Genomic DNA, 20,598 nt, shown 5'->3' with positions numbered 1-20,598 from the left:
AGCAATTTAGCCAGTGCAGTACAACCGCTAGCCTGGGGTCTTTAATATGCACCAGGCAGTAGTGATACACGACCGCAGGCCGGTACGATGCTCACCCAGATCGAAACGGGCAGGGGTGGGGATTGAACCATGCAGGATCTCTGGGTTCTGCAGCGCGAGATTTCGCTCCACGTGCTCCGAGCTGGTGTGCGCTATATGTTGCCTCAATGTCCTGTTCAAAATCAATGATGCCACCGTTTGTAGTGCCCGATGCCGACAACACGCGCTCACGGAGAAAATACAAAATGGATGAAAACAAAATGTCGCCATAGCACAGTCAGTACCACAAACGCGTGCAGGGACACGCTATTTCACGCGCTTCTCAACAAAAAAGAAAAACGTGTGGGACAAAATGGCCAGATGTTTCTACCCTAAGCAAAGCGCACATGAAGTCCCTTATAGTGTGCGCGAGCCCTCGGCGCCGTATGCTCGTTCATTGGTAACAGTTGGCGTCGCGACCGCCTGCGCCATCTCTTGTGTCCCGTGCCAAGCGACGCCCTGTTATTTAAAGACCAGTGGCTTCGCTGCCTTTCCATAGAAGTTAAGCCTTTTCTTTACTTCACTTTTTCCTCGGGCGAGTTCGCTTTTTTTTTTTAATTGTCTAGATAAAATGCACTAACTGGGGGCAACACTGTACAAATTCGTAGCGCGATAGGTTAAGAAACCGATTTTCGCGGTCGATTTAAAGAGCCTCGCCGCTATTTGAGACATCCTGTATCGTCACTTGACTCGAACGAGCTTGGTGAATCGTCGCCAAGCTCCGTTTCCATACGCGGGTCAAACAGAATGGGGCTGCACGCGTGCTAAGCATAACTTTTGACATTGTTTCAAGAGGGTTTAGCTGTTGGTTTCGGGTTCGCTGTGCGCTGGCACAGCATCGCGCCTCAGCTCGTAGCTCTCCTCTGTGAAATCATCGCTGCATAAGCGGGATATCGATCTTGACGGGAACCCATCTCCCTACGCACGGCGAAGTTCCATTTTGCTTGTCGCTGCACTTCTCTCGGAGCGCAAGTGCCGCCCGCACACGCACATTGCACTCGCAAAACACATCCACATGACGTCGAACATTGATCGGTATCCAAGCGTGCGAAGGCACAGAGACGCAGCACTTCGGCCGAGAGACCGACGAAGCTTGCTTTCGACGAGTTGTGTCTTCTTCCTGTGGCACTGTGCTTTCATAAAAAAGTTCACATGTACTAGACAATAAGTCTCAACGCTTACATAGGTTCTTAAAAAACTTCTTTGGCGAATGACGACAAAGGAGTAGAAAACGTGCCTTCAGCACGCTGCCACCAGCCTCTGCAACGCTAGAAAAAATGTGATTTCGCTGCATGAAAGATGGCAGTCTGGTGGCCTCACCAGCAGTTGCAGGAGTAAAGTTGCTTTTTGATACTTTTGATCCAACTGTTTTGCCGACAACATGGCCGAAAGAGCAGCTCGGCGCGAGTCAAGTGGTATTCGGGGTTCCAGGTGGTGCCCGCCCTATGGGAGAACACATGGAGATCGACGCAACACAGCTGATTAAAAACTTTCAGCCTTTCCGCTCTGGCGAAGGAAGACCATGCGAAGCTGTACTGTGGTGGGAATGAAGTAATGGCCGGCCGCGCGCTTTTGCTTGAGTGGCGACATCTCAGCCATTTTTCCGCCCAATCATTTTTTATGCATTTTGAAGTGCGCGCAATCCGGTGTCAGTCAGCTCGACCGCGTAGCTTTGGCTAGTGCATACACGCCATTTTACCGCCCAAGTCACGCACAAAGTGCGCGAGAACGTCACGCGCTGGCATATTCAAGGCAACAATGGATGTCTTCACCCCGAAACAGACAAACATGTAGGCACCCTAGAAAGGCTGGACAGCTACCATCATCTATTAGCGATACGGCAACCAGACAACCGGTTGTCTGGTTGCCGCCGTCGCTCATAGATGGCGGTAGCTGTCCAGAGTTTTGTGTCGAGATTTGTTTGCCCACGGACACGATACTGGGGACACTAGCCTTTAACAGCTCCGCTGTAAAAACAAACGCAGAGTTCACACTCTTGGAAACTAGCCTGTCGTGAAGTTGGTTGAGCACTCAATACTTTTCAAATTTTTCACAATATTGGATGTCTGTGAAAAGTTTGAGAAGCAATTTCTAACACAGTAGCGTTTGAGGCAGACGATTCTTTTACGCAGCGGAGATGGACTTTTTGGGTTGGCCGGAGCGGGTCACGTGAACGGTGTGACGTCGCCGCGTCGTCTGCTGCATAATGCCACTCAGGCAATTAAAAAAAGAATACCTTCTTACGTGGCACGCAACTCAGCACAAATCACTGTAAGATGTTCCTTTATTATGCCAAAAACTATTGTCGTTCCCTACATCCCCAAAATATTGAAGAAACCGATTTTCTCACGTTCCCCGTGCATTTGTGTTTGGAGTTCGAACCTTCCGGAGTTCGCATTACTCGCCCAGTTTGCCTAAGGCTCTGGTTTGCCTGACAACCACAGAAGCGTAGTGTGATAACCACTGATCTCTGATAACCGGGGGATGACTATACTTCCGTGCAGGGCCGTACCCAGAAAAAAATTTCGGGGGGGGGGGGGGGGGGGGGGGGGGTTTCGGGGACAACGCCGGCCATTTTGAAAGTGTCTATTGTCTTATTTTCGCCTATGAATCATGTGCATCGGTGGCATATAATGGAGAGTTACAGCAAACCGGCGAACCGGTCCCGGTTTGGTACCCGGTAGCCGACCGGCGCAACTGCGCGTGCGCAGAGGCAGAGATTAAAATCGGCTGGCTGCCAGTGCACCGACCAGGGCCATACCCAGAAAAAAATTTCGGGGGGGGGGGGGGGGGGGGGGGTCAGAACCCCCTATCCCCCCCCCCCCTGGTTACGGCCCTGCTTCCGTCCGCCATTTTGTGGCTCTGACTCATAGGAACTCTATGCGATTGCTCAGTAATAAACAAGGCAAGGAAGTAACGCCATTTTGTGAGATCACGAAATCCGTTGGTTCTAGCGGGCAACAAGCTCCGCCCATGGGCCAAACTCTCTGCGCTACTCCAGAGCCGTATATGGGGAGAGTTTGGCCAGTCTATGATACTGCCGCCGTAACGCCCCCCTCCCGAGTGAGCCAATCAGCTTGCGGTGCAGAGCAAGAGCCGTGCTGAGTTCCCAGCTGAGCAGGGAGGGCCGCCATTTTCACTCATTCGCCTGGCGGAATGCGTGAGATCGACATCAAAATTTCGCTTATTTTCTTTTATTTGGTGGGCTTTGGCAAAAAAAAAAAAATGATATAGTGTTATTCCTCGGTGGCTTAAAAAAGCTAACGAATGAAGTTTCTCCACGTTTTAACGCAAACTTTGATTCAGGCAAAAGGAAATAACCCCGTAGCAGACGACGTGGAGCCTCAACAGTGCGCTGCGCAGATGGCGTTGCGTCAAATAGGCGGTCGTCTCCTTTTTGCTCCCTTCTTTCTCTCTCGCTCCTTCGGCGCTCTCCTCCCTTTCCTTCACTTTTCTCCTCTCCGGCACATTCGTCGCCACACCCACTGGCCAAACTCTCCCAATATAACCTTTCCGAAATTCCGTGCCATCTGGTGGCTGAAATGGCGGTTTAACTTTTGCCATACGAATGGCGGCAATGAACCCGTAGCCTGCAGTATTTTATCGGGCACCGTCACTTTTGCATGTCAACGGCAGACGAGAATAAACTTTTCGCTATACAGGTTTTTCCGGATCGTCTCTTCTAGTGTCGATTCCCACAACGATGCAACCAGTCAGAACGAAGCGCCAACCCAGACAGATGCCTTGATAAAGTTCTATAAAGGCCCGTTCACACGATGCATTTTTCTCGCGCATCTAATGTCGCGAAACGTAGTTTCGCGAAATGGTTGCGCCGTCTGAACGAGTCCGAAAAGGACGCACGCATCTAAAAAAAGTTGCGAGCACACCTCGCTTCTGGAGCGAGCTTTTGCTGAAACTTTGCCGAGTCCTGTCAATCACTCTGAGGGCGCCGCCAATGGCCGCTCAGAAACGCTCTCACGTGGCCTTTGAGGGGGGAGCGAGCTGTTTGAGAAGACCACTTCCCTGCCGGTGTTGTAGCCGAGCCAAATCCGAAAAAAAAACCGAAACCACGAACGATGGATACTGCCGGCGCTTCCGCAAGCACGTCAAGCACCACTGAAGGAAAAGTTAGTAGCATATCGGAAAAAAATCCAGCGATGGAAGAAGGCGTAATTGGTGATGATGATAATTCACGTCTATTTTTGGTTATAATTAAAAAATAAAACCTTGAGACAAGGAAACAAAAAGGGGCGTACACAGTACCGTCTCAAAACCAGCACAGCGTACAGTTCTCATTTACTTCCACAACAGTCTTCCTCTTTGTCAACCTCCGTCCGAATTATGCATATTCAACAGTAAATAAAGTAAATGGCAGTAAATGACAATTCAACAACTAGTAAATGAAAATTTAAGAGTAAATTAAGTAAATGGAAGTAAATGACAGCATGCTGTGCATGGTTTTAAGACGGTGATGTGTATGTTCCTTTTTGTTTCCTTGTCTTAAGGTTTTATTTCTTAATTATGATTGTTCACCAGCTCGCCTGCGTTTTGACTCTTAGAATCTGGCGGGAGATGGAGAACACGACGCTGAATGGCTAAGGGTGATGATGATGATGTTGGCTTTCAACTGAAGCGCCACTTTATGGTCAACACCCAAACTATTTTCGCGAGTCCAAACGTCATCGTTGTTGCACGTGAAGCGGTACGTGTGAACGAGCACATTTCGCGAAACTTGAGTGTCGCGAAACTGTTGCGCGCCTAAAAGATGCATCGTGTGAACAGACCTTTAAGGTCTGTTCACACGATGCATCTTTTAGGCGCAAACACATCGAGGGGCTTTAAGCGCGATCCAAACCAACGCTTCTTTTTGCGCCTGTAGGTCGTGCGGCTGCGGATGTGACGTATTTTCGTGACGTCGCGCCGCTTCTTCGCTCCTTCCGGGCGCGCATAAGAAAGTTGGTTGATTTCAACTTCTTTCTCAACGCGCACAAAAACGCGCGGTGACGTAGAAGGGCGCTCCTGTGTCCCGGCCAATCGGTGGAGGGCAAGCTAGATCCGGCTCCGCGTTTCTCGCCGTCTGGCTGCCCTCTCCTCCCCCCCTTTTATTCTCTTCCAACATGACAACGTGATCTCTCTCTCTCTCTCTCTCTCTCTCGCCGTCTGGCCGGCCAGTCTGTCGCAGTTGCACTTTGCTTGTGCGCTCGTGCCTGCGTGCGCGCGTGCGCGCTCGCCTAAAGTTTCGCCCGTCCAAACCAAAGCGCACGGTTCTGACTCAGAAAGCGCGCCCGGAAACAGCAAAAACGCCACGAAATGCGTCACATCCGCAGCCGCACGACCTACAGGCGCAAAAAGAAGCGTTGGTTTGGATCGCGCTTTACGCCAACGAACGAGCGTACGGCGCCGAGCAGACGATCTTTTCGACTCAAAAGCGGCGCGCGTTCCGCAGGCGGCGACAGTCGCAGAAACAAAAAAGACAGGCGCGGTAACAGCAAGGAACTGCAGTTCCTTGTATGCAAAAGGGCCGGCTCTCGGCGTCGTCTGCTCGTTCGTTGGCGGCAGTTGGTGTCGCGGCCGCTTTCGCCATCTCTTGTTTCCCGTGCGAAACGGCGCCGAGTTGTTTGCAGACCGATGGCGTCGCTGCGGTTCCATAAGAACTAAGCCTTTTTCTTTCTTTACTTTTTCCTCAGGTAAATTCGCTCTTCGCAAATTTTACAAAAAAAAAATGCACCATCGGTGGGCAGCGCTGCACAAAGTTGTAGCGCGATAGGTTAAGAAACCGAATTTTGCGGTCGATTTAAAGAGCCTGGCGTCTCCTTGTTTCACCTTGTAGAAAGCCGCCATTGGTATGGCACACTGATCTCTATTGTAGTAGACTGGATCGCGGATCGGGAGCCCGTCGGTGTCGCCACCGGCGGCCATTGCTTGACACCAGGCAATACACGCAAGTCTATGGGAGAAACGCACAAAAGTAAAAATATTGAAACATGTACGCTGTGCTCGGAGACTAGTATTTTATGGTGTACTGCCATCCTTATGTCGGGTGTCTGGAGATTGAATCGGTACTTGTCAGACGTTCGAACGCCGATTAAAAAAATCTAACCTACCGGAGCACCTACGGCTGAGCTGGCAAGCTTGCTCTCGTAGTGGAGTAAATAAAGGAACTTGACGTCAATAAGACCTTCCTCGAAGAAGCCCAGAACTTGATGAATAACAAATAGCATCTTCGATCAACTCGCACCGGAATCGCCCTGAAACCAGCACAGTGCACAGCGCTCCTCGGTCGTGCAGCGCGATGTCGGTGCAACATCGAGGACAAACCAGACCAACTGCGCCGCGCCGGTGCACTGCGGCGAGCTCCACCTTGCGTCAGTTCGCGTTTTGTTCGTTTATTTTGCGTAGGTCAGCGCACGGTGCTCGTCTGCTGTCAATTTCTTCTATTTTTTTTCCCACAGAAATAAACATCGTGGACGTGACTGTCGATGGGGTCACGAAGGGGGTGACGATTCCACATGTGTATGTTGGCCATCATTATTAGTTCAAGAAAACGAAACACCAGATAATAGCCGTACCTCGCTGTCATCGAAACGCCTCGCGCCGCTTTCCACGAAGTTCGTGCTTTTCGGGCGCTCCTAGCCACCGCAGCAATTGCCAGTAATCGCGGCGATGGTGAGAAGCTCGTCGTCTCGCCGTCAGAAGACCCGAGGAAATCATCTAGTGCAGCGGCGAGGCGTGTTCGTTTTTGCAAGATCGCCATCTCGATAGTCTGCGCGTCTGCTACTCCCGCCATCTTCTCGATCCCCGCTCCTGGCCGCAATGCCTGATGGGACTGCCCCCCGGCGCACCGCCGATTTTCTTGGTGCGCGTTGGGGCAACGAAAAGCCGCACCGGGAAAGTGCGCTTCGTTGATCGAGGACGTACGGTGCGCACCGGTGCACTTGATCGAAGATGAAGGGGCGCACCTCAGTGCCCCGGTGCGCACCGGTGCGGATGATCGAGGATGCTAAAAGAAGTTCCATCTCGACAGCGGCTTTCCGGGAGTGAGCCGATTCCGCGTAGCAAAGCCTTCGAGCTTGTCGTCTGCTAAACCCAACTCAACGTTACTAAAACACTCAGTTGGGAAACTCGCCGTCGAAACCTGGGCCGCTGGCGTCCACCGAGACCGAGCTTAATGCGACAACAGCGCCACACTTTTTCGTTTGTCTGTACTATGGTCACCTCGAGCTTTTTGAAAGCCTGTTTTTTGCATAAAAACAAACGGAAAAGTCTCTTTTTGTATGAAATTTATTGGAGTTTAGTACCAAATGATGGGCGCGTGATGTTTTTATCATCTTTAGTTCGCAAGGTTTTGCGGAACAATTAATATTGTTTTTATAAAACCATGCCTCAGCGGGCCTTTCAGGTAGCGCGTCCCGACCTAGGTGCATTTTAACTTCAGTAGTTCAACGCGGCGCGTCCGCCGGGGAGACGGGGGTTCACCTCTGTCAAAGCCAAAAATAGAAGTCACGTGCGGTTTTTCGAGTGGCCGCTGCGGGAGAAATGGTGGCGTTGTGTTCGTCATTAGCTCGGTGCTCGGAGACAGATTGGGGCCATATTTTTAGGGCTGTCTCTATGGGAGTTTCCCAACTGAGTGTTTTAGTAACGTTGACCCAACTCAACAAAATCGCCACCGACTCCGTGGTAACTCTAGGTAACGCTCGCCTCATTGAGCTGCACTACAGCGGAGTCACTCTCGACCACAAAATATTTATTTATAAGAACTGCGAGGGCTGTCAGCATTAATGTTTATACGCAGGCTATTTGACGGGCTTATCGAAAAGCACCCAAAACGTTTCAGTGCCAACAACAGCTTAGAAACGGGGGAAAACGGCACTTTTTCTCGTTCTCCCCATAGAGTCCCATGCATTGGCTGGTGTCAATCAATGGCCGCCGGTGGCGACACTCGGCCCCCGCTGCCGAGGCTACAGAGGCTCTTTCTAGCCTCTGTACCGAGGCCACGGTCCGCGATCCAGCCTACTACAATAGAGATCAGTGGTATGGCACCAACGTATGGCACATAGGCCATTTTTAAGATGATGATGATAGTGATCAAAGTGGTCAGACTGAATTTCGGAAAGGGTCTATTGCCTCACAGCGTAATTGTTACACTAAAGAGATCCTTCGTGGAAGCTTTATTTTCTGACAGGCATTTTGAAGAGTTCGGTGTGTCTTAAAAACAGGGTCTTCCTTACACCTTAGAGGTAACAGAATAGTGTATTTGTTGCAAAAATCAGCGCTTGTATTCGTGTGTTCTTGGAGCCTTTTTTGCTAGAATAAAGGTCTTGTGAAATTATGACCTGCAGGCCCTTTAACGGGTTTTTAGACATTCAGATGATTAATTATCAATGCGTGCTTTTTAAAGGCAACGCGTGACGCAAAGAACCGCTTATCAGTGCATAGGACTTTTCATTACATAAAAAATTTGCCCATCTTTATAACAATGTCAGTTTTTTTTTTGTGTGTTAAAAAGAAATAAAAATTAGTACCTTTCTGTAGACTATTATGGTTAAATGGCATGTTTTTTATTGTTACAGCAATTTGTATTAATAATAATGCAATTTAGATATTTTAATAGGTTTTTCAAACTCTAACATAATTTGTTGCCTATGATCCAATTTCAAACGCGCGAACAACTATGGCACTCTAAAGTTGGCAAAATTATCATCACTGATGCCAATTGCAGTATTCTTAATTAACAAGCTATAAAATAATAAAAAAATAGTCTAAACATCCTGGTTAGTTCGAGAAATTTACGTAAAATGACATTAACGGTGTAAGCATATGGCAATGTCAAAGTAATGACGTTAGTCTCAGAAAAACTTCCAAACTTGCCGCCAACCCTCCGTAACAAATGCCCCGAAATACGGAAAAACAAATTCCGTTGTCGTTTTAATTACAAAAGTACCCGAGAGCCTTTCTTTTCTTTAATTTTTACGCGCCCGTTTTGCCAATCTCAGCCTTTCCCGCTCGAAGGAGCGCCCACCAGCGTGCACGTCTGCTCACTGCAGCACTTTTCGTTGGCGTCGGAAAACCGGTGAAACAGTAGCATGTTCCACATTGCGCATGCGCAAAGCCCGAAATTGCTGTCTTGGATTGGCGCATGGCAACGACGCGCATGTGCAGCGTGGAGCATGGAACTCTAATGAAAATGCACAGCACTTGCGTTTGCTTCTATACACAATATTAAAACTCCCTAGTAAAGTAGAGCTACATGCCGGCTACAGCACTCAGTCGGGTCAGTGAAGAGTGTTGTTTGCATTCAGAAATGACTGTTCGCAAGCCTTGATTGCGACCAGTTCCGCCGTGCCCGCTGCGCAGAAGAACCGGGGGACCCTCGCTAGAGCACTTCCCTTTTCCGCCGCGGGAGGACGAGCGATAAGCTGGAGGTGAATATAGTGCTCGTCTTGGTGAGGTGACCTGCAAACGTGGAAAAAAGCAGAGGATAGCGGTGGTGCTGTAGTCGACTTCCCCTGAACAATCTCGCTGGTCGGAAACTGCCGGCGTGCAAGCCGGGATAACTTGGCCATGCGGCGAGTAAAGGTTTTTGTGGATCTCTCTCTCTCCGCTATTGGGTTCCACTACGTGAATGAAGAAGGGGACTATGTGTCGCGGTGGTGCGACATAGCTCGTCACTTTGACCTCTCCCCATGTTGCACCTTCCATTTGAGTAAGCTGTGTCCTCATGCACCGCGAGTGTGCTCGCTGCTCGGAGGCCTTCACAGTCACAGTGAGTGTGTTGTTCTTTTTGTCGAGTTTGTACACTGCCAGGTGGACCTTTGGGTTAGATGCCAGGGAATTGAGCGTCTGCACAAGGGTGCAACGAAGGAAATTTCTAGAAATGTCTTCTCTTTCTGTCGGCCTGATAATGACCTTATAGTGGCATTTTCCTGAATTCTCTAAAGTTTGAGGCTTTTATTCTCAGACGTTTGTGTTGTCAGCCAGGTACGCCACACCATTCGAGGCCGGCGAAATTGTTGTCATTGGTGTCAGGGGGTGTGCGCCATCCATTCGGCTTGTAGATCAGTGTTCTTGCTCACGGGACGGGAAGCACTTCCTATTGGCTTCTGTCAAAGTCATTGCGTCCTCGTGTGCTGGCATACAAGGAATGGTTTCATCAGCTGATCGCCGAGTGGAACCATTGGCATCGTCATGGTTTGTGCATAAATGGTGTTATCGTGTTGGCGACAGCAGCTGCGGGCCCTCACGGTCTGCCTTTTTAGGGTTTACACACCATGAGTACTACCCGAGACAAAAGTGAAAAAAATGCAGAAAAAGCTCATATTTGTGTCACTCGACGTCAAGGAGATATGTCGCCAACTGGTGAATATTTCGCATGGATGAGAGGCTTGGTTCCGCTGTGGGAGGCGCGGATGTCGGAGCTGTGAAAGCACATCCTACCACCACTGGTGCGCCACCTCTAGTTTACACGAGGATAAAAGATGAGAGCACGGCAGGAAGTCTGTCCTCCGTGACTTGACACGTAGCCGCCTTGCACACGAGGGTAAAAAAATTAAAACATAGGGACAGGAAGGTTCTGTCCACCGTGACTTGACACGCGGCGGCATTGCACAGAACAATAGAAAAAAATGAAATCACGACAGAAAGTCGGTCCAGTGTGACTTGACACGTAGCGACATTGCACACGAGGATAAAAAATGAAAGCACAGCAGGTAGTCTGTCCACAGTTTGTCCATCGTGCCTTGACTTGTAGTGTGGCAATGAGACTTGGGGTTGGCCACATCCTTCTTCATGTCGATGTTGAAGTTGTGCTCTTTTTTGGCCCTCTTGGCAGGGAGCCCCTTGGAAGGGCGGCAAGCAAGCACTCACTTGTTGCCCCGGGTGATGCCTAGGTAGCGCCAGAAAAGTTATTTCCTTCAATAAAGTTATTTCCTCCTCCTCCTCTTTGCCTCTTTCCCCCGAGCATACACTGCTTTTATGGCAATGACGCAGGCCATTAATTCGGGCTCTCGTTGCACCTTCTTCATCCCCGAGAGGATCTGTCGCAGATTCTGTGCATATGCTGGATTTTCAGCAGCAATGGCATGATGGCGCCAGTGTTCCTCCTGGATCTTGCGCAGGAGCTCGTCTGCTTCCTGGAAGCACAAGTTTATTGTTAAACAAGTCCTAGGTATGTTGAATAGCTACCTGCAAAATTTCTTTTTTTCTGCTGGTTATTTTTATTACGAGGCTTCTTGAAACGGTGAATGCTTTCCTGTAGAACCTGTTACCATGAAATGTTGCCTCCGTAAATCAGATTTATACTTGAAGACGTGGGTTTTCAAGCGTTTATCATATTCTGAAAGTTTATCCCAGATTTGTCCCCCTTACAGCTGAGGAATATATCCTAATATCCCCCGGAGAAATGTCCCACGGCCAAAAACTAACCCACCCTACTTTTAACATAATTTTCTACTTAAAAAAAAAACAAAAAAAAAACTGATAGTTTATATTTTAGTCATTACAGGGCCTTGGGCAATGGTGATTTTGGCAGAAATGGTATTACTTAGCCACTATGGGAGGGGTCCATATCACAAGAGCGAATGACATTTTAGCGAACGGCGACATTTGAGCGAATGGTCGTTTTAGCAAATAACGGGGGCGCGCGTTAACCCATCCGTCGCGCTGCGCTTTACGCCGCTTCGCGGCGACAGTCTGCGGCAACTTATTACAAAAATATGAACTCACTTGGCCCACCCGAAAACGCCGCTTCGCGGCGTCCGACTATTCGCTAAAGTGTCATTCGATGAAATGTGGGCGTTCGCTAAAACGTCATTCGATCAAGTGAGTGCCTCCCCTATGGGAGATAAGCGAACAGTGCTGACAGGGAGCGATAGTTGTCTTTGGTTCATTGCCCCTCATGCAACCACAACTTTCGCAGGTCACAGAATCTAAACCTAACAGTTCTTTCAACTTTTTTTTTTATTGCACACGGCAGGTTATATTTTTCTTTTCACCCGATTTTCTTATGATTTTAGGTGGTTTATATCTCGGGATATTACAAAAGTGCAGATTTTGTAAACAATATTTCTCTAGAGATGTTTTTGCAACACTGGGACCTGGATGCTTCGTGAAACAAGTTACTCTGATGCAAACCTGACGTTGCTGACCGTTCCGAAGCGAGTCGTCGTTTGCAGCCTGCGGCTCGGAGTCCAGAGGAGGGCTGCTGTTTGGCTCTGATGCTTGAGCAACTTCGTCATCCATGGCGGCACTGGTGGATAGATCCATAGCAGCCAAGTCACTCTCTCTGAAGTGTTTACTACACATGCGAGACATTCTCTAACTTCGCTTTCCTATATTTTCAATTCAATGGGACATCCCTTTCTCAGTTTATTTTGTCCGAATCATAATAAAAAAACACACCATATTCGCTGTGGTAGATGTTGTAGTGGGGTAAAGCGCTGGACATCCTATATTCCTCATTTAACTTTTTTTTTTTTTTACTGGGGTTGAGAACAGCATACCACCATCCGAATGCATCGGCACCTCAGCGCCAAAAGTGTTTGTTTGAATGACTACACACGTGTTACAGTTTCAAGCTTTGGTGAAAAGCCCCACTACAAATATCACTCCACCAAATAAACCCAACGCGTGAAACAAGCTTTGCCGCGCATTACCCAAACAGCGCATGAAGCGAGCCGACGAGCCGAGGATGCAAGATCTGCGCGGTCTGTCCCAGTCTGCTGTCCTACCCGCGACGTCACAAACGATCATCATGATAGCTAGAGAAGCGCCTCCTGTAGGTCATGCACGCCGCCAATAGTTACGGTGGCGTCACGCATGTGTGGAATGCTTAGTGAGATTGGTCTATTGGAAGGATTAGTGGGTAGACGCCAGTAGCGTAGCTATGGAGGAGGCTTATGGCGTTTCAGCACCCCCTCCTCCGCACCCCAAGTCATGGACAACACAACCATCCCCCCTCAACACCTTCTAGATAAGAAAGCCTGTGTTCCATTTTCCTTCGTTACTAAAGGCCACCGTAGGCTGCAGATAGGACACGACTGCGGCGTCAGCGTTCACCTCAGTCCTGTCCAATCAGTGAGAACAAGACTCCTAGCCGAACTCTTGACGCCGTAGTCGTGTCCAATTTCTGGCCTTCGGTAAGCTTCTTTAGCAACGCAGGAAAATTCAGCACTTTGGCTCTCTTAGTTAGGGGGTGTTGCCACGCCCGCCCCCACGAAAAAAAATTCATGGCTACGCCACTGGTAGACTTAGAGGCTAGCTGAGTTTGTCTCTACCCGCTGTCTTCTCCCAGACAGCGCGAACAGGAGCGTCGTCAGCTCCTCGCGCAGCGTGTCACGTTCGAACGCCAGAGAGACAAAGGCGGCTGACCTGGCTAGCCCTTGCGTCCATACTCACTGATCATTCCAATCAGAGTTCGTCCCCTCTTTTCTACCCGTAGAACTAAATTTTGTGTGATCAAATGCCAAAGGGCGCGTGCACCTGTTGGAAACAAAGAAACCGTTTTAGACAAGTGGAAAGAAAAAAAGAATTGGCACAAATGTTGCAAAAGCGAGTTGTGATTCGCTCCTATGCAACCCAGAGGTCAAAAGTGTGGTGAAAAGTTCGACAGCCTAACTCCGTTATCTCGAGTTACTGAACGATTCTTCGGTGAAACCTTTTGGAACGCGTGAAATGTTCGACAAGTTCCTGACGTTGCCCGTCCTCACGCGTATATTTTCTGTGACGCCGTTTCGTAATTCATACAAATGGATAGGAATATACGTATTACCTTCTTTTCTCCATTCTGTGCGTTGCAGGGTACCGTTAACGGACGCGCCAAATTAAACCGGACAACGAACTGGCAAAAAGGCGGTCAAGCCAAGTCAAGCCAGATGGGTCAAGCAGCCAACAAAAAGCATCGGTGCATCGCTTGAATTTTCAGGACATTTATAAAGGTCTTAGTACTCTACAAAAAATTTGTATTACAATATTAAAAGAAAGTTCTTATAAGCAACACGTTTGATTATAAATAGTTTGAAATTGACCGATTACAAAAATATTTGGCATTTTTAATCGACAGACTACTAGCGCCACCACGTTTACCTTCTCCAGATATTGGCTGTTGGGAAGTCCTTTCGCCGTTCGGTAGATCGTCAACATGGTGAGTGGCTTTTTCTCTGGTTCTGGAATCTGGGATAATCGACAATTATTGCTAATCAATCCGTTGTCAATCGTTAAAACTATGATTATAAAGTCTGTCTAGAGACTACCCATCTACGTTTGTGGGAGCGTACTTTTTGATTTTTCGGAATAAATGGAAGTGTCACCCGGCTCCTCTGTGCCGACAACCTCGGACCGTATTTGACGTGATCGCTAAAACATGTCCTTGCCTTTTTCTTGAACTACAGACGAAAGGTACCTCCAGTTTCGGAAAACGGAGGAACAAGACCCACACGCTGTGCCGGCGGTGTGGCCGCAGCAGTTACCACATCCAAAAGTCGAAATGTGCCCAGTGCGGTTACCCCAACAGCAAGCTGAGGCACTGTGAGTGAACCCCGTACCACTACCATGTTCGCACCGCATCGGTGTTTAGAAACCGGAATTTTCTGTCGTGTCGTCCTAGAAAGGTGTTTTCGCCGATTTCCGTGCCCGCTGCAAAGGTTCGAAGTGTGTACATGCATGTGCATTTTTGAAAGACAAAAACAAGTTTCATTAGGTTTTACGTTTTAGAGCGTGCGCTCTCGTCACTTGGGTGGCATCAGTTGGTCGAACAACATTTTAGGGATCGATTCGCTCAAATGGCGCTGTTCGCTAAAGCGTCATTCGCTCACGTGTTATGGATCTGTGCTCGCTCCTGCCTTGAGAAAATAAAAAAAAAAAAAAAAGCAACTCTGGGTTAGTGAGGTTCAGTCGACTATTTCTCGTTACAGTTCGAAACGGAAAAATTGGGCATCAGACGCTGGATATTCCGTAAATTTTCTCAGAACTTGGCCAGAGCAGACATGCCCTGAACACGCTCATAACCTCTTGCTTTCAGTACGTTTCTCGCACCACGATAACTCGACATCATAAAGCGCCAAGTGAACTAATCCGCAAACATGCTTCACTGGTGTACGCCCGTTTTGAGCCTATTCCCACAAGAGGCATTTGTCATGATGCAAAACATTTCCTTGTCAGACCCACTGTGTTGACCTAAGGAACCACTGACTTGATTAAATGTTCTGTAGAAGGTAAAAGAGCTTGGGCCAGTGTTGATAGGTGTGTGCTTTCCTCTTATCAGTCAACTGGAGTGTCAAGGCTAAGAGGAGGAAGACCACTGGCACTGGCAGGCTGCGTCACCTCAGGAAGGTCTGGAGGCGTTTCAGGTATGGGCGCATTTGCATTTTATTCTTGTTTCTCTGATAATGGCGATCTTCCCAAAGTGTCGCCACAAACGTGGTAGCATTGAGATATGCACATATCGAGCTTACCTATCACATTGTTTGACCTGTACTAGTTAGGCAAGGCATTCAGAATGCTTTCAAGCCACTGGACTGCCCTGTTTCCATACTTTGTTTACCCCCTAAGGTCATGGCGGTGAGAGCTACACGCCCGCCAGACCAATCAACTGCCTCCGTTTCATCACCTTAGCCTGCTCTCTGTGTGCGTGGTGAAAGATCGACGTTTGGCTAGTGCTAAGAGCACATAGCTTCCACCACTGCCTCAGCTCTGGAGTGAACGGAGTATAGTAAGAAAAGGCTTGGGCAGTGTGAGCCAACAATGTCGTGTTTATATTATTAGGGTGATATAATGAATTACAAGCTTGCTGTTGCTAGCACCACTGGACAAAGGTTTTGTTCTATGTTGGTAAGTGTAAAGACTTTTAATAAGTGCATCCTCACAGTATTGGCGATTTTCATGGCGTGTTTGTGAACCTGCTTTCACAGCTTTGCCTTTTGACTGTCAGGCGCTGTGAACATCTGATTTGCTCGAGAAGGCTGGAGGGCGAACCTGCCGCCACAGCTTTCTGTTGTATTTGCTAGGTGCCGTCGATTTCGCTGGAGTTGCCAATAGCATCACTGTCGCTTTTGATTGTCGTAGATAACCCATGCCAGGTCACCCAGTGCAAGTGACCCTTCAAATCTGACTTCAATATGGCAGAAAACAAAGTGGCATCATTGTCTGGTATAGCAGAAAATTGTGAATTCATATTTAGACGGTTTATGTAAAGAGATTGTATGTCATCATCTTTGCCACAAGCTCGGTTGCATACCAGATAACCCTGGCATGTAACTCATGCCCGAGTCTCACTACAATGACAAACGGACAACTGACACCAACAAGCCTCAAGCCTGTGCAGCAGGGCCCACCAAGGTACCCTTGGCACTCAGTGCTCGTTAAGTCTGTACGAGTGATGCCAAGGCTGCCAAAGGTACCTTTGCGCGCCTGTTGCATGCGCTTGAGGCTTGTCGCTGTCGATAGTTTCGTTTTGGCACTCTAGTGGCACTAGGGCATTCGAGGTGCATGGAACTGTTGTTATAAGTGACTTGTGCTAAGTTGGTGTGGCACTTTCAGGAATGGATTCCGCGAGGGAGGCCTTCAGAAGTCTCAGAAGCACGCAGGAGCTGCTGCGTCCGTGGCTGCCCCCAAATGATCATGTACAAAGATCGTACACCCAATAAAACCTGAGTCCCCACACAACAACTCCCCACTTCCTTCTTAGTGGTACGGTCTCCAGGGGTGAGGCCTGGATGCGTTAGTTTCCATGGTGTTTGACAGAAATGGAATGAATGCATCCTTTCTGGTAGTACATTGAAAATCTTGAATGCTTTTGGACGCTGTCGGAAAGCAACAAATGTGCCTTTGGTTCCTGGATTTTGCCACTTAGTAAAATGGCACAAATTGGGAGGCGTGATCAATAATTTTGTAGCATAAAAAGAGGGCAGCACTGATGCCCGAAGGAGGGGACCTCTTGTCTCCTTATACCAAAAGGTGTCACTCTGTGAACACTGGGAGTTGTGCCACACGAGTTTTTATAACTGCACGGGCACAATTGCGATTTCACCATAAACCAAAGCGAACGTGAATTCTCCGTCAAAATTTCCGAAAACACGGACCTTTGAAATAATTCAGCAGGCTTGTCAAAAAACAGTGAATTTCGCAAAGTTTTAAATGGGGCTCTTGCTTAGGAATGGCAGAACATCGCTGAAAGACTAAGAGCGGTAGCGCGACCTTATCCAGCCCGCCCAACTTCAATGACATTCTTTTTTTTTTTTTTTTTTTTTTGAGGCGCTAGTGCCACTCAAAACACCTTGCAGTGCAGCTCTTGGGCGCCCGTTTCCAGGTTGAGCAGCATTGGTGTAACAAAATTGATGTTCACTCTTTGGTTTGCAGTCTTTGGAGAAATTGCCAATATGCTCATGTATGTGGCCAAACTCGTCTAGCAACGCTCCAAATGTTTGCAGAGCGATGCCCTTTGGTATACTGAAACACGGTCTCTTCCTTCGATTACTGTGCACGCATCACTGCGCTGCCCTCTCTTTTTAAGCTACAAAATCAGTCCGGAGACCTTTTCATCAAGGCTCGTATAACCTGTCTCAACTTCACAGGACACTAAATTCGATTTTGAAATCTTAATTTTTTTTATGTTGCAACTTATGTTCCCTAAGTATTGCAGAAAATCCGAATTGCATTACAATTGCCCTTAAAAATGAAACCATGCATTCTAAACCCCCCTTTTTTTTCTGAAAAGGGGGCATGTTTTTATGCTTAGTCATATTTCTAAGCAGAAAAAAAGCTATGGATGATTGTAACTGTTTTCAGGATGTTTGGAGCAAGGGGGGCATGTTGCATTGTTCGGCTGCACGTCAGTAAGGGAAAAGTTGTGCATGACAGCAATTTCGGATTCTCTAGGATGCTTCGGACATAGGACGCAGAACGTCTCAAAATTGACTTTAGTGGCTCTTAAACATGAACTGGAAAGACAAGCACAGGCAAGAAGCTTCGACTAGTGCTCCCATTGCATGAGTACTCGTGCAGCCGAGGTGCAGTCCAACATGGAGCTCATGCCTGTTGCTTCTACGGTCTACAGTAGGCTCACGATAATTCAAACTCAGATATTTTGTACTTCCGGTTAATTGAAACATTTGAAAATTTTGGTCGTCCCGTAATGTTCTGAATGTGCTCATAAGCCGCTTAATTCAAATGGCGTTTTCGCTTAATTCTAGGGTTGTGCGAATATTCAAAATTTTGAATAGTAGTTCCGAATAATACACTATTCGATATTCGCTTCGAAAAGAACTGCACTATTCGCGTTTTTCAAAGTGTTGATTACGGCGGTTTAGCCCCGTTGAGCGCGCTTCTCACCAAGCACCGGTGCGCTGCGGAGAAGCAAAACCCGCGGAAGTGAGCTCCGCGGGTGTTGCTTCTCCGCATTACATCGGTGCTCGCTAAGAAGCACACTTAACGGTGCACCCGTGCCGACTGTATTTGAAAATGAATGGAAACTTTGTGAATGTGTATATCTACATTGCAGTAAAAGTTTAAGAATTAAACTTTTATGGAAGTTTATGTTAGGCAGAGATGCTTTTACAACCTGTGTTCATCATGCGCGACTCATTCTTTTTTTAACTTTATATTAAAGAAAGAATATTTTATATATCAAGATTTGAAAACTCACTCAATTGGTATAGCTGGCCATCTATATAGAATTCATTTTATGTCAAATCCGTCGTTAACTTGCCATCCCGAGACACCAGACCTTCTGAGATCGCAGTACACAAATATAGATAGACTAAGCTTAGCTTATGAATGAAAAGGTGGAATAACCTTTACAGGTTTAGCTGGGTTTTCGTCTAAGCATTATGCAATGGTAGTGAAAGTCGTGGAAAAACTATTCGATATTCGAATCGAAAATATTCGGCCAAAACCACTATTCGCTTCGGACTCAAAATCGACTATTCGCACACGACTACTTCATACTTTTTTTGTTCTCGCGGCCCCGTTGAGTGCGCTTCTTTCCGAGCACCGGTGCACCGCAGAGAAGCAATACCCGCGGAGCTTGTTTTTGCGAGTGTTGCTTCTCCGCAGTGCACCGGTGCTCGGAAAAAAGTGCACTCAACGGGGCTCAAACGGGCACACAGCGAAAAACAGCGTTCACATTATGTGCTTCAAGACTAGCAATGATGACCAAGACGACATCGAGGATGAGGAACATGTGAACGCTGAGCTGGTGTAATATGCTAGTCTTGACGTGATGACTCATTAGAGGACATAGCACAGGAAGTAATGCCAGCACAGTGCAGCAGTGAGTGAAGATGACGATGAAGAAAGGGATGACCCACTACCAACTGTCACAGCCGCAGAGGCGTTTGAGCACGTCGCTCAGCTCCGGAAGTTTCTTTCTGCAAAGGAAGAGTCTTGTAAAGAACTACTTGCATTGGCTGGTATTGAAAATTGTTTTGAGATCTCATGTGCTGACTAAACATCCCACAATCGACAACTTTTTTTGCCGGGAGAATAAACTTAACGTCACAGTTCTTCCACCAATGTTACGCCTGTACTTGCTTATAATTAGGCCTATATAGAGGACACTGGCAAAAATCTGCTTTGTATGCGTAGCTATCCATGTAACAAATGATAATGTTGTCTAGTATCATATTTAAATGAATTTCTGATAATTCAAACTAAAATCTGCGACCTCCTGGAGCTTCAATTAATGAGAGTCTACTGTACGTTAAAGCAAGACAAAGTATAACGTTAATCTGTCGTCAGAACTGGAATCTCGCATAACTGGACGCAATGGACTACAAAAAGGGGACACCTGAGTCTTGGGAAGTGTTGTGCATGTTCCCTTTTCATTGTCCGTCGTCTACAGTTTAAATTGCGTGTGACCTAAACCGGCTCGCTTTTTTCTTAACTTTGAAATTTGTAGTACTTCCAAGTTTGTTGGGCATGTACCGAGAGGCTTGCAGTTCACATTTGTGCCATGCAAGCTTGACCAGCTTGCAAGCACACTATGGCAAACTTCATGCAAGTTGCGTGAGCCAATCTGCGGAGAACATGTCTTGATCGGGTGGAGAGATGTGCCACGTTTATGATGCCCGGTGCTGTTTTGGCATATGCGCTTCTTGCAGACTGTTAAAGCGTTCACTTTTGAGCGTCTACGGATAGCAAATTGCCACCGTGCACATTTGTCATTAGTAGACCTCTTTTTTATCAAATCTGTGCCATCTAGTAGCACAAATGGCAGTCAAACTTGCCTTGCTAGTGGCAGTGGTGGGAGAGCAAGATGAACTACACCATTAAAACTGACCTGTATAAATTCATACACTGACAAGAGTCGCAGGTTTAGAGCCACCTGCTCTAGCAAGCACTTTGTTTCACATCAGCCACCAGAACCCACCTCAAAGTGAATAAATTTACCCATGCCATTTGCATTCTCCCGCCCGCAGTATAAAAACAAAATTGGCTTTGAGATGGCAGAGCAATTCTGTGCAGCCATAGTTTCTAGGTTAGCATCTGCAGCACTGTTATACAACACGGCACTGCTCCGTTTTCATTGCG

General features: G+C 47.6%; 2 protein-coding genes across 2 annotated transcripts; one reads left to right on the top strand and one right to left on the bottom strand.

Annotated features, from left to right (window-relative positions):
- Nucleotides 1-8,606: 8,606 nt before the first annotated feature.
- On the bottom strand, nucleotides 8,607-13,926 carry LOC115323230. The gene is made up of 3 exons (XM_040205910.3): nucleotides 13,844-13,926; nucleotides 12,208-12,322; nucleotides 8,607-11,207 (listed from the first exon to the last, which is right to left on the bottom strand). Exons 1-3 carry the CDS (start codon nucleotides 13,855-13,857, stop codon nucleotides 10,998-11,000), a joined length of 339 nt encoding a protein of 112 aa, XP_040061844.2. The 5' UTR covers nucleotides 13,858-13,926; the 3' UTR covers nucleotides 8,607-10,997.
- Nucleotides 13,927-14,122: 196 nt separating this feature from the next.
- On the top strand, nucleotides 14,123-16,734 carry LOC115318063 (60S ribosomal protein L37). Its single transcript, XM_040205915.2, has 4 exons — nucleotides 14,123-14,215; nucleotides 14,463-14,598; nucleotides 15,335-15,419; nucleotides 16,609-16,734. The coding sequence occupies exons 1-4, from the start codon at nucleotides 14,213-14,215 to the stop codon at nucleotides 16,685-16,687; spliced, it is 303 nt and encodes a 100-aa protein (XP_040061849.1). The 5' UTR covers nucleotides 14,123-14,212; the 3' UTR covers nucleotides 16,688-16,734.
- Nucleotides 16,735-20,598: the final 3,864 nt, after the last annotated feature.

The sequence above is a fragment of the Ixodes scapularis genome, unplaced genomic scaffold (genome assembly GCF_016920785.2).
Source record: "Ixodes scapularis isolate PalLabHiFi unplaced genomic scaffold, ASM1692078v2 PGA_scaffold12__126_contigs__length_90152505, whole genome shotgun sequence".
In the NCBI taxonomy this organism is placed as follows: domain Eukaryota; kingdom Metazoa; phylum Arthropoda; class Arachnida; order Ixodida; family Ixodidae; genus Ixodes; species Ixodes scapularis.
This window is presented reverse-complemented; position numbering and strand designations above follow the sequence as displayed.

Bases quoted from the DNA above. Each gene is read 5' to 3' on its own strand.
- LOC115318063 (XM_040205915.2), top strand. The intron at 14,599-15,334 runs GTGAGTGAACCC...TCCTCTTATCAG, and splicing joins CAACAGCAAGCTGAGGCACT to TCAACTGGAGTGTCAAGGCT. The intron at 15,420-16,608 runs GTATGGGCGCAT...TGGCACTTTCAG, and splicing joins AAGGTCTGGAGGCGTTTCAG to GAATGGATTCCGCGAGGGAG.
- LOC115323230 (XM_040205910.3), bottom strand. The intron at 11,208-12,207 runs GTTTGCATCAGA...TTGTGCTTCCAG, and splicing joins GGAACGGTCAGCAACGTCAG to GAAGCAGACGAGCTCCTGCG.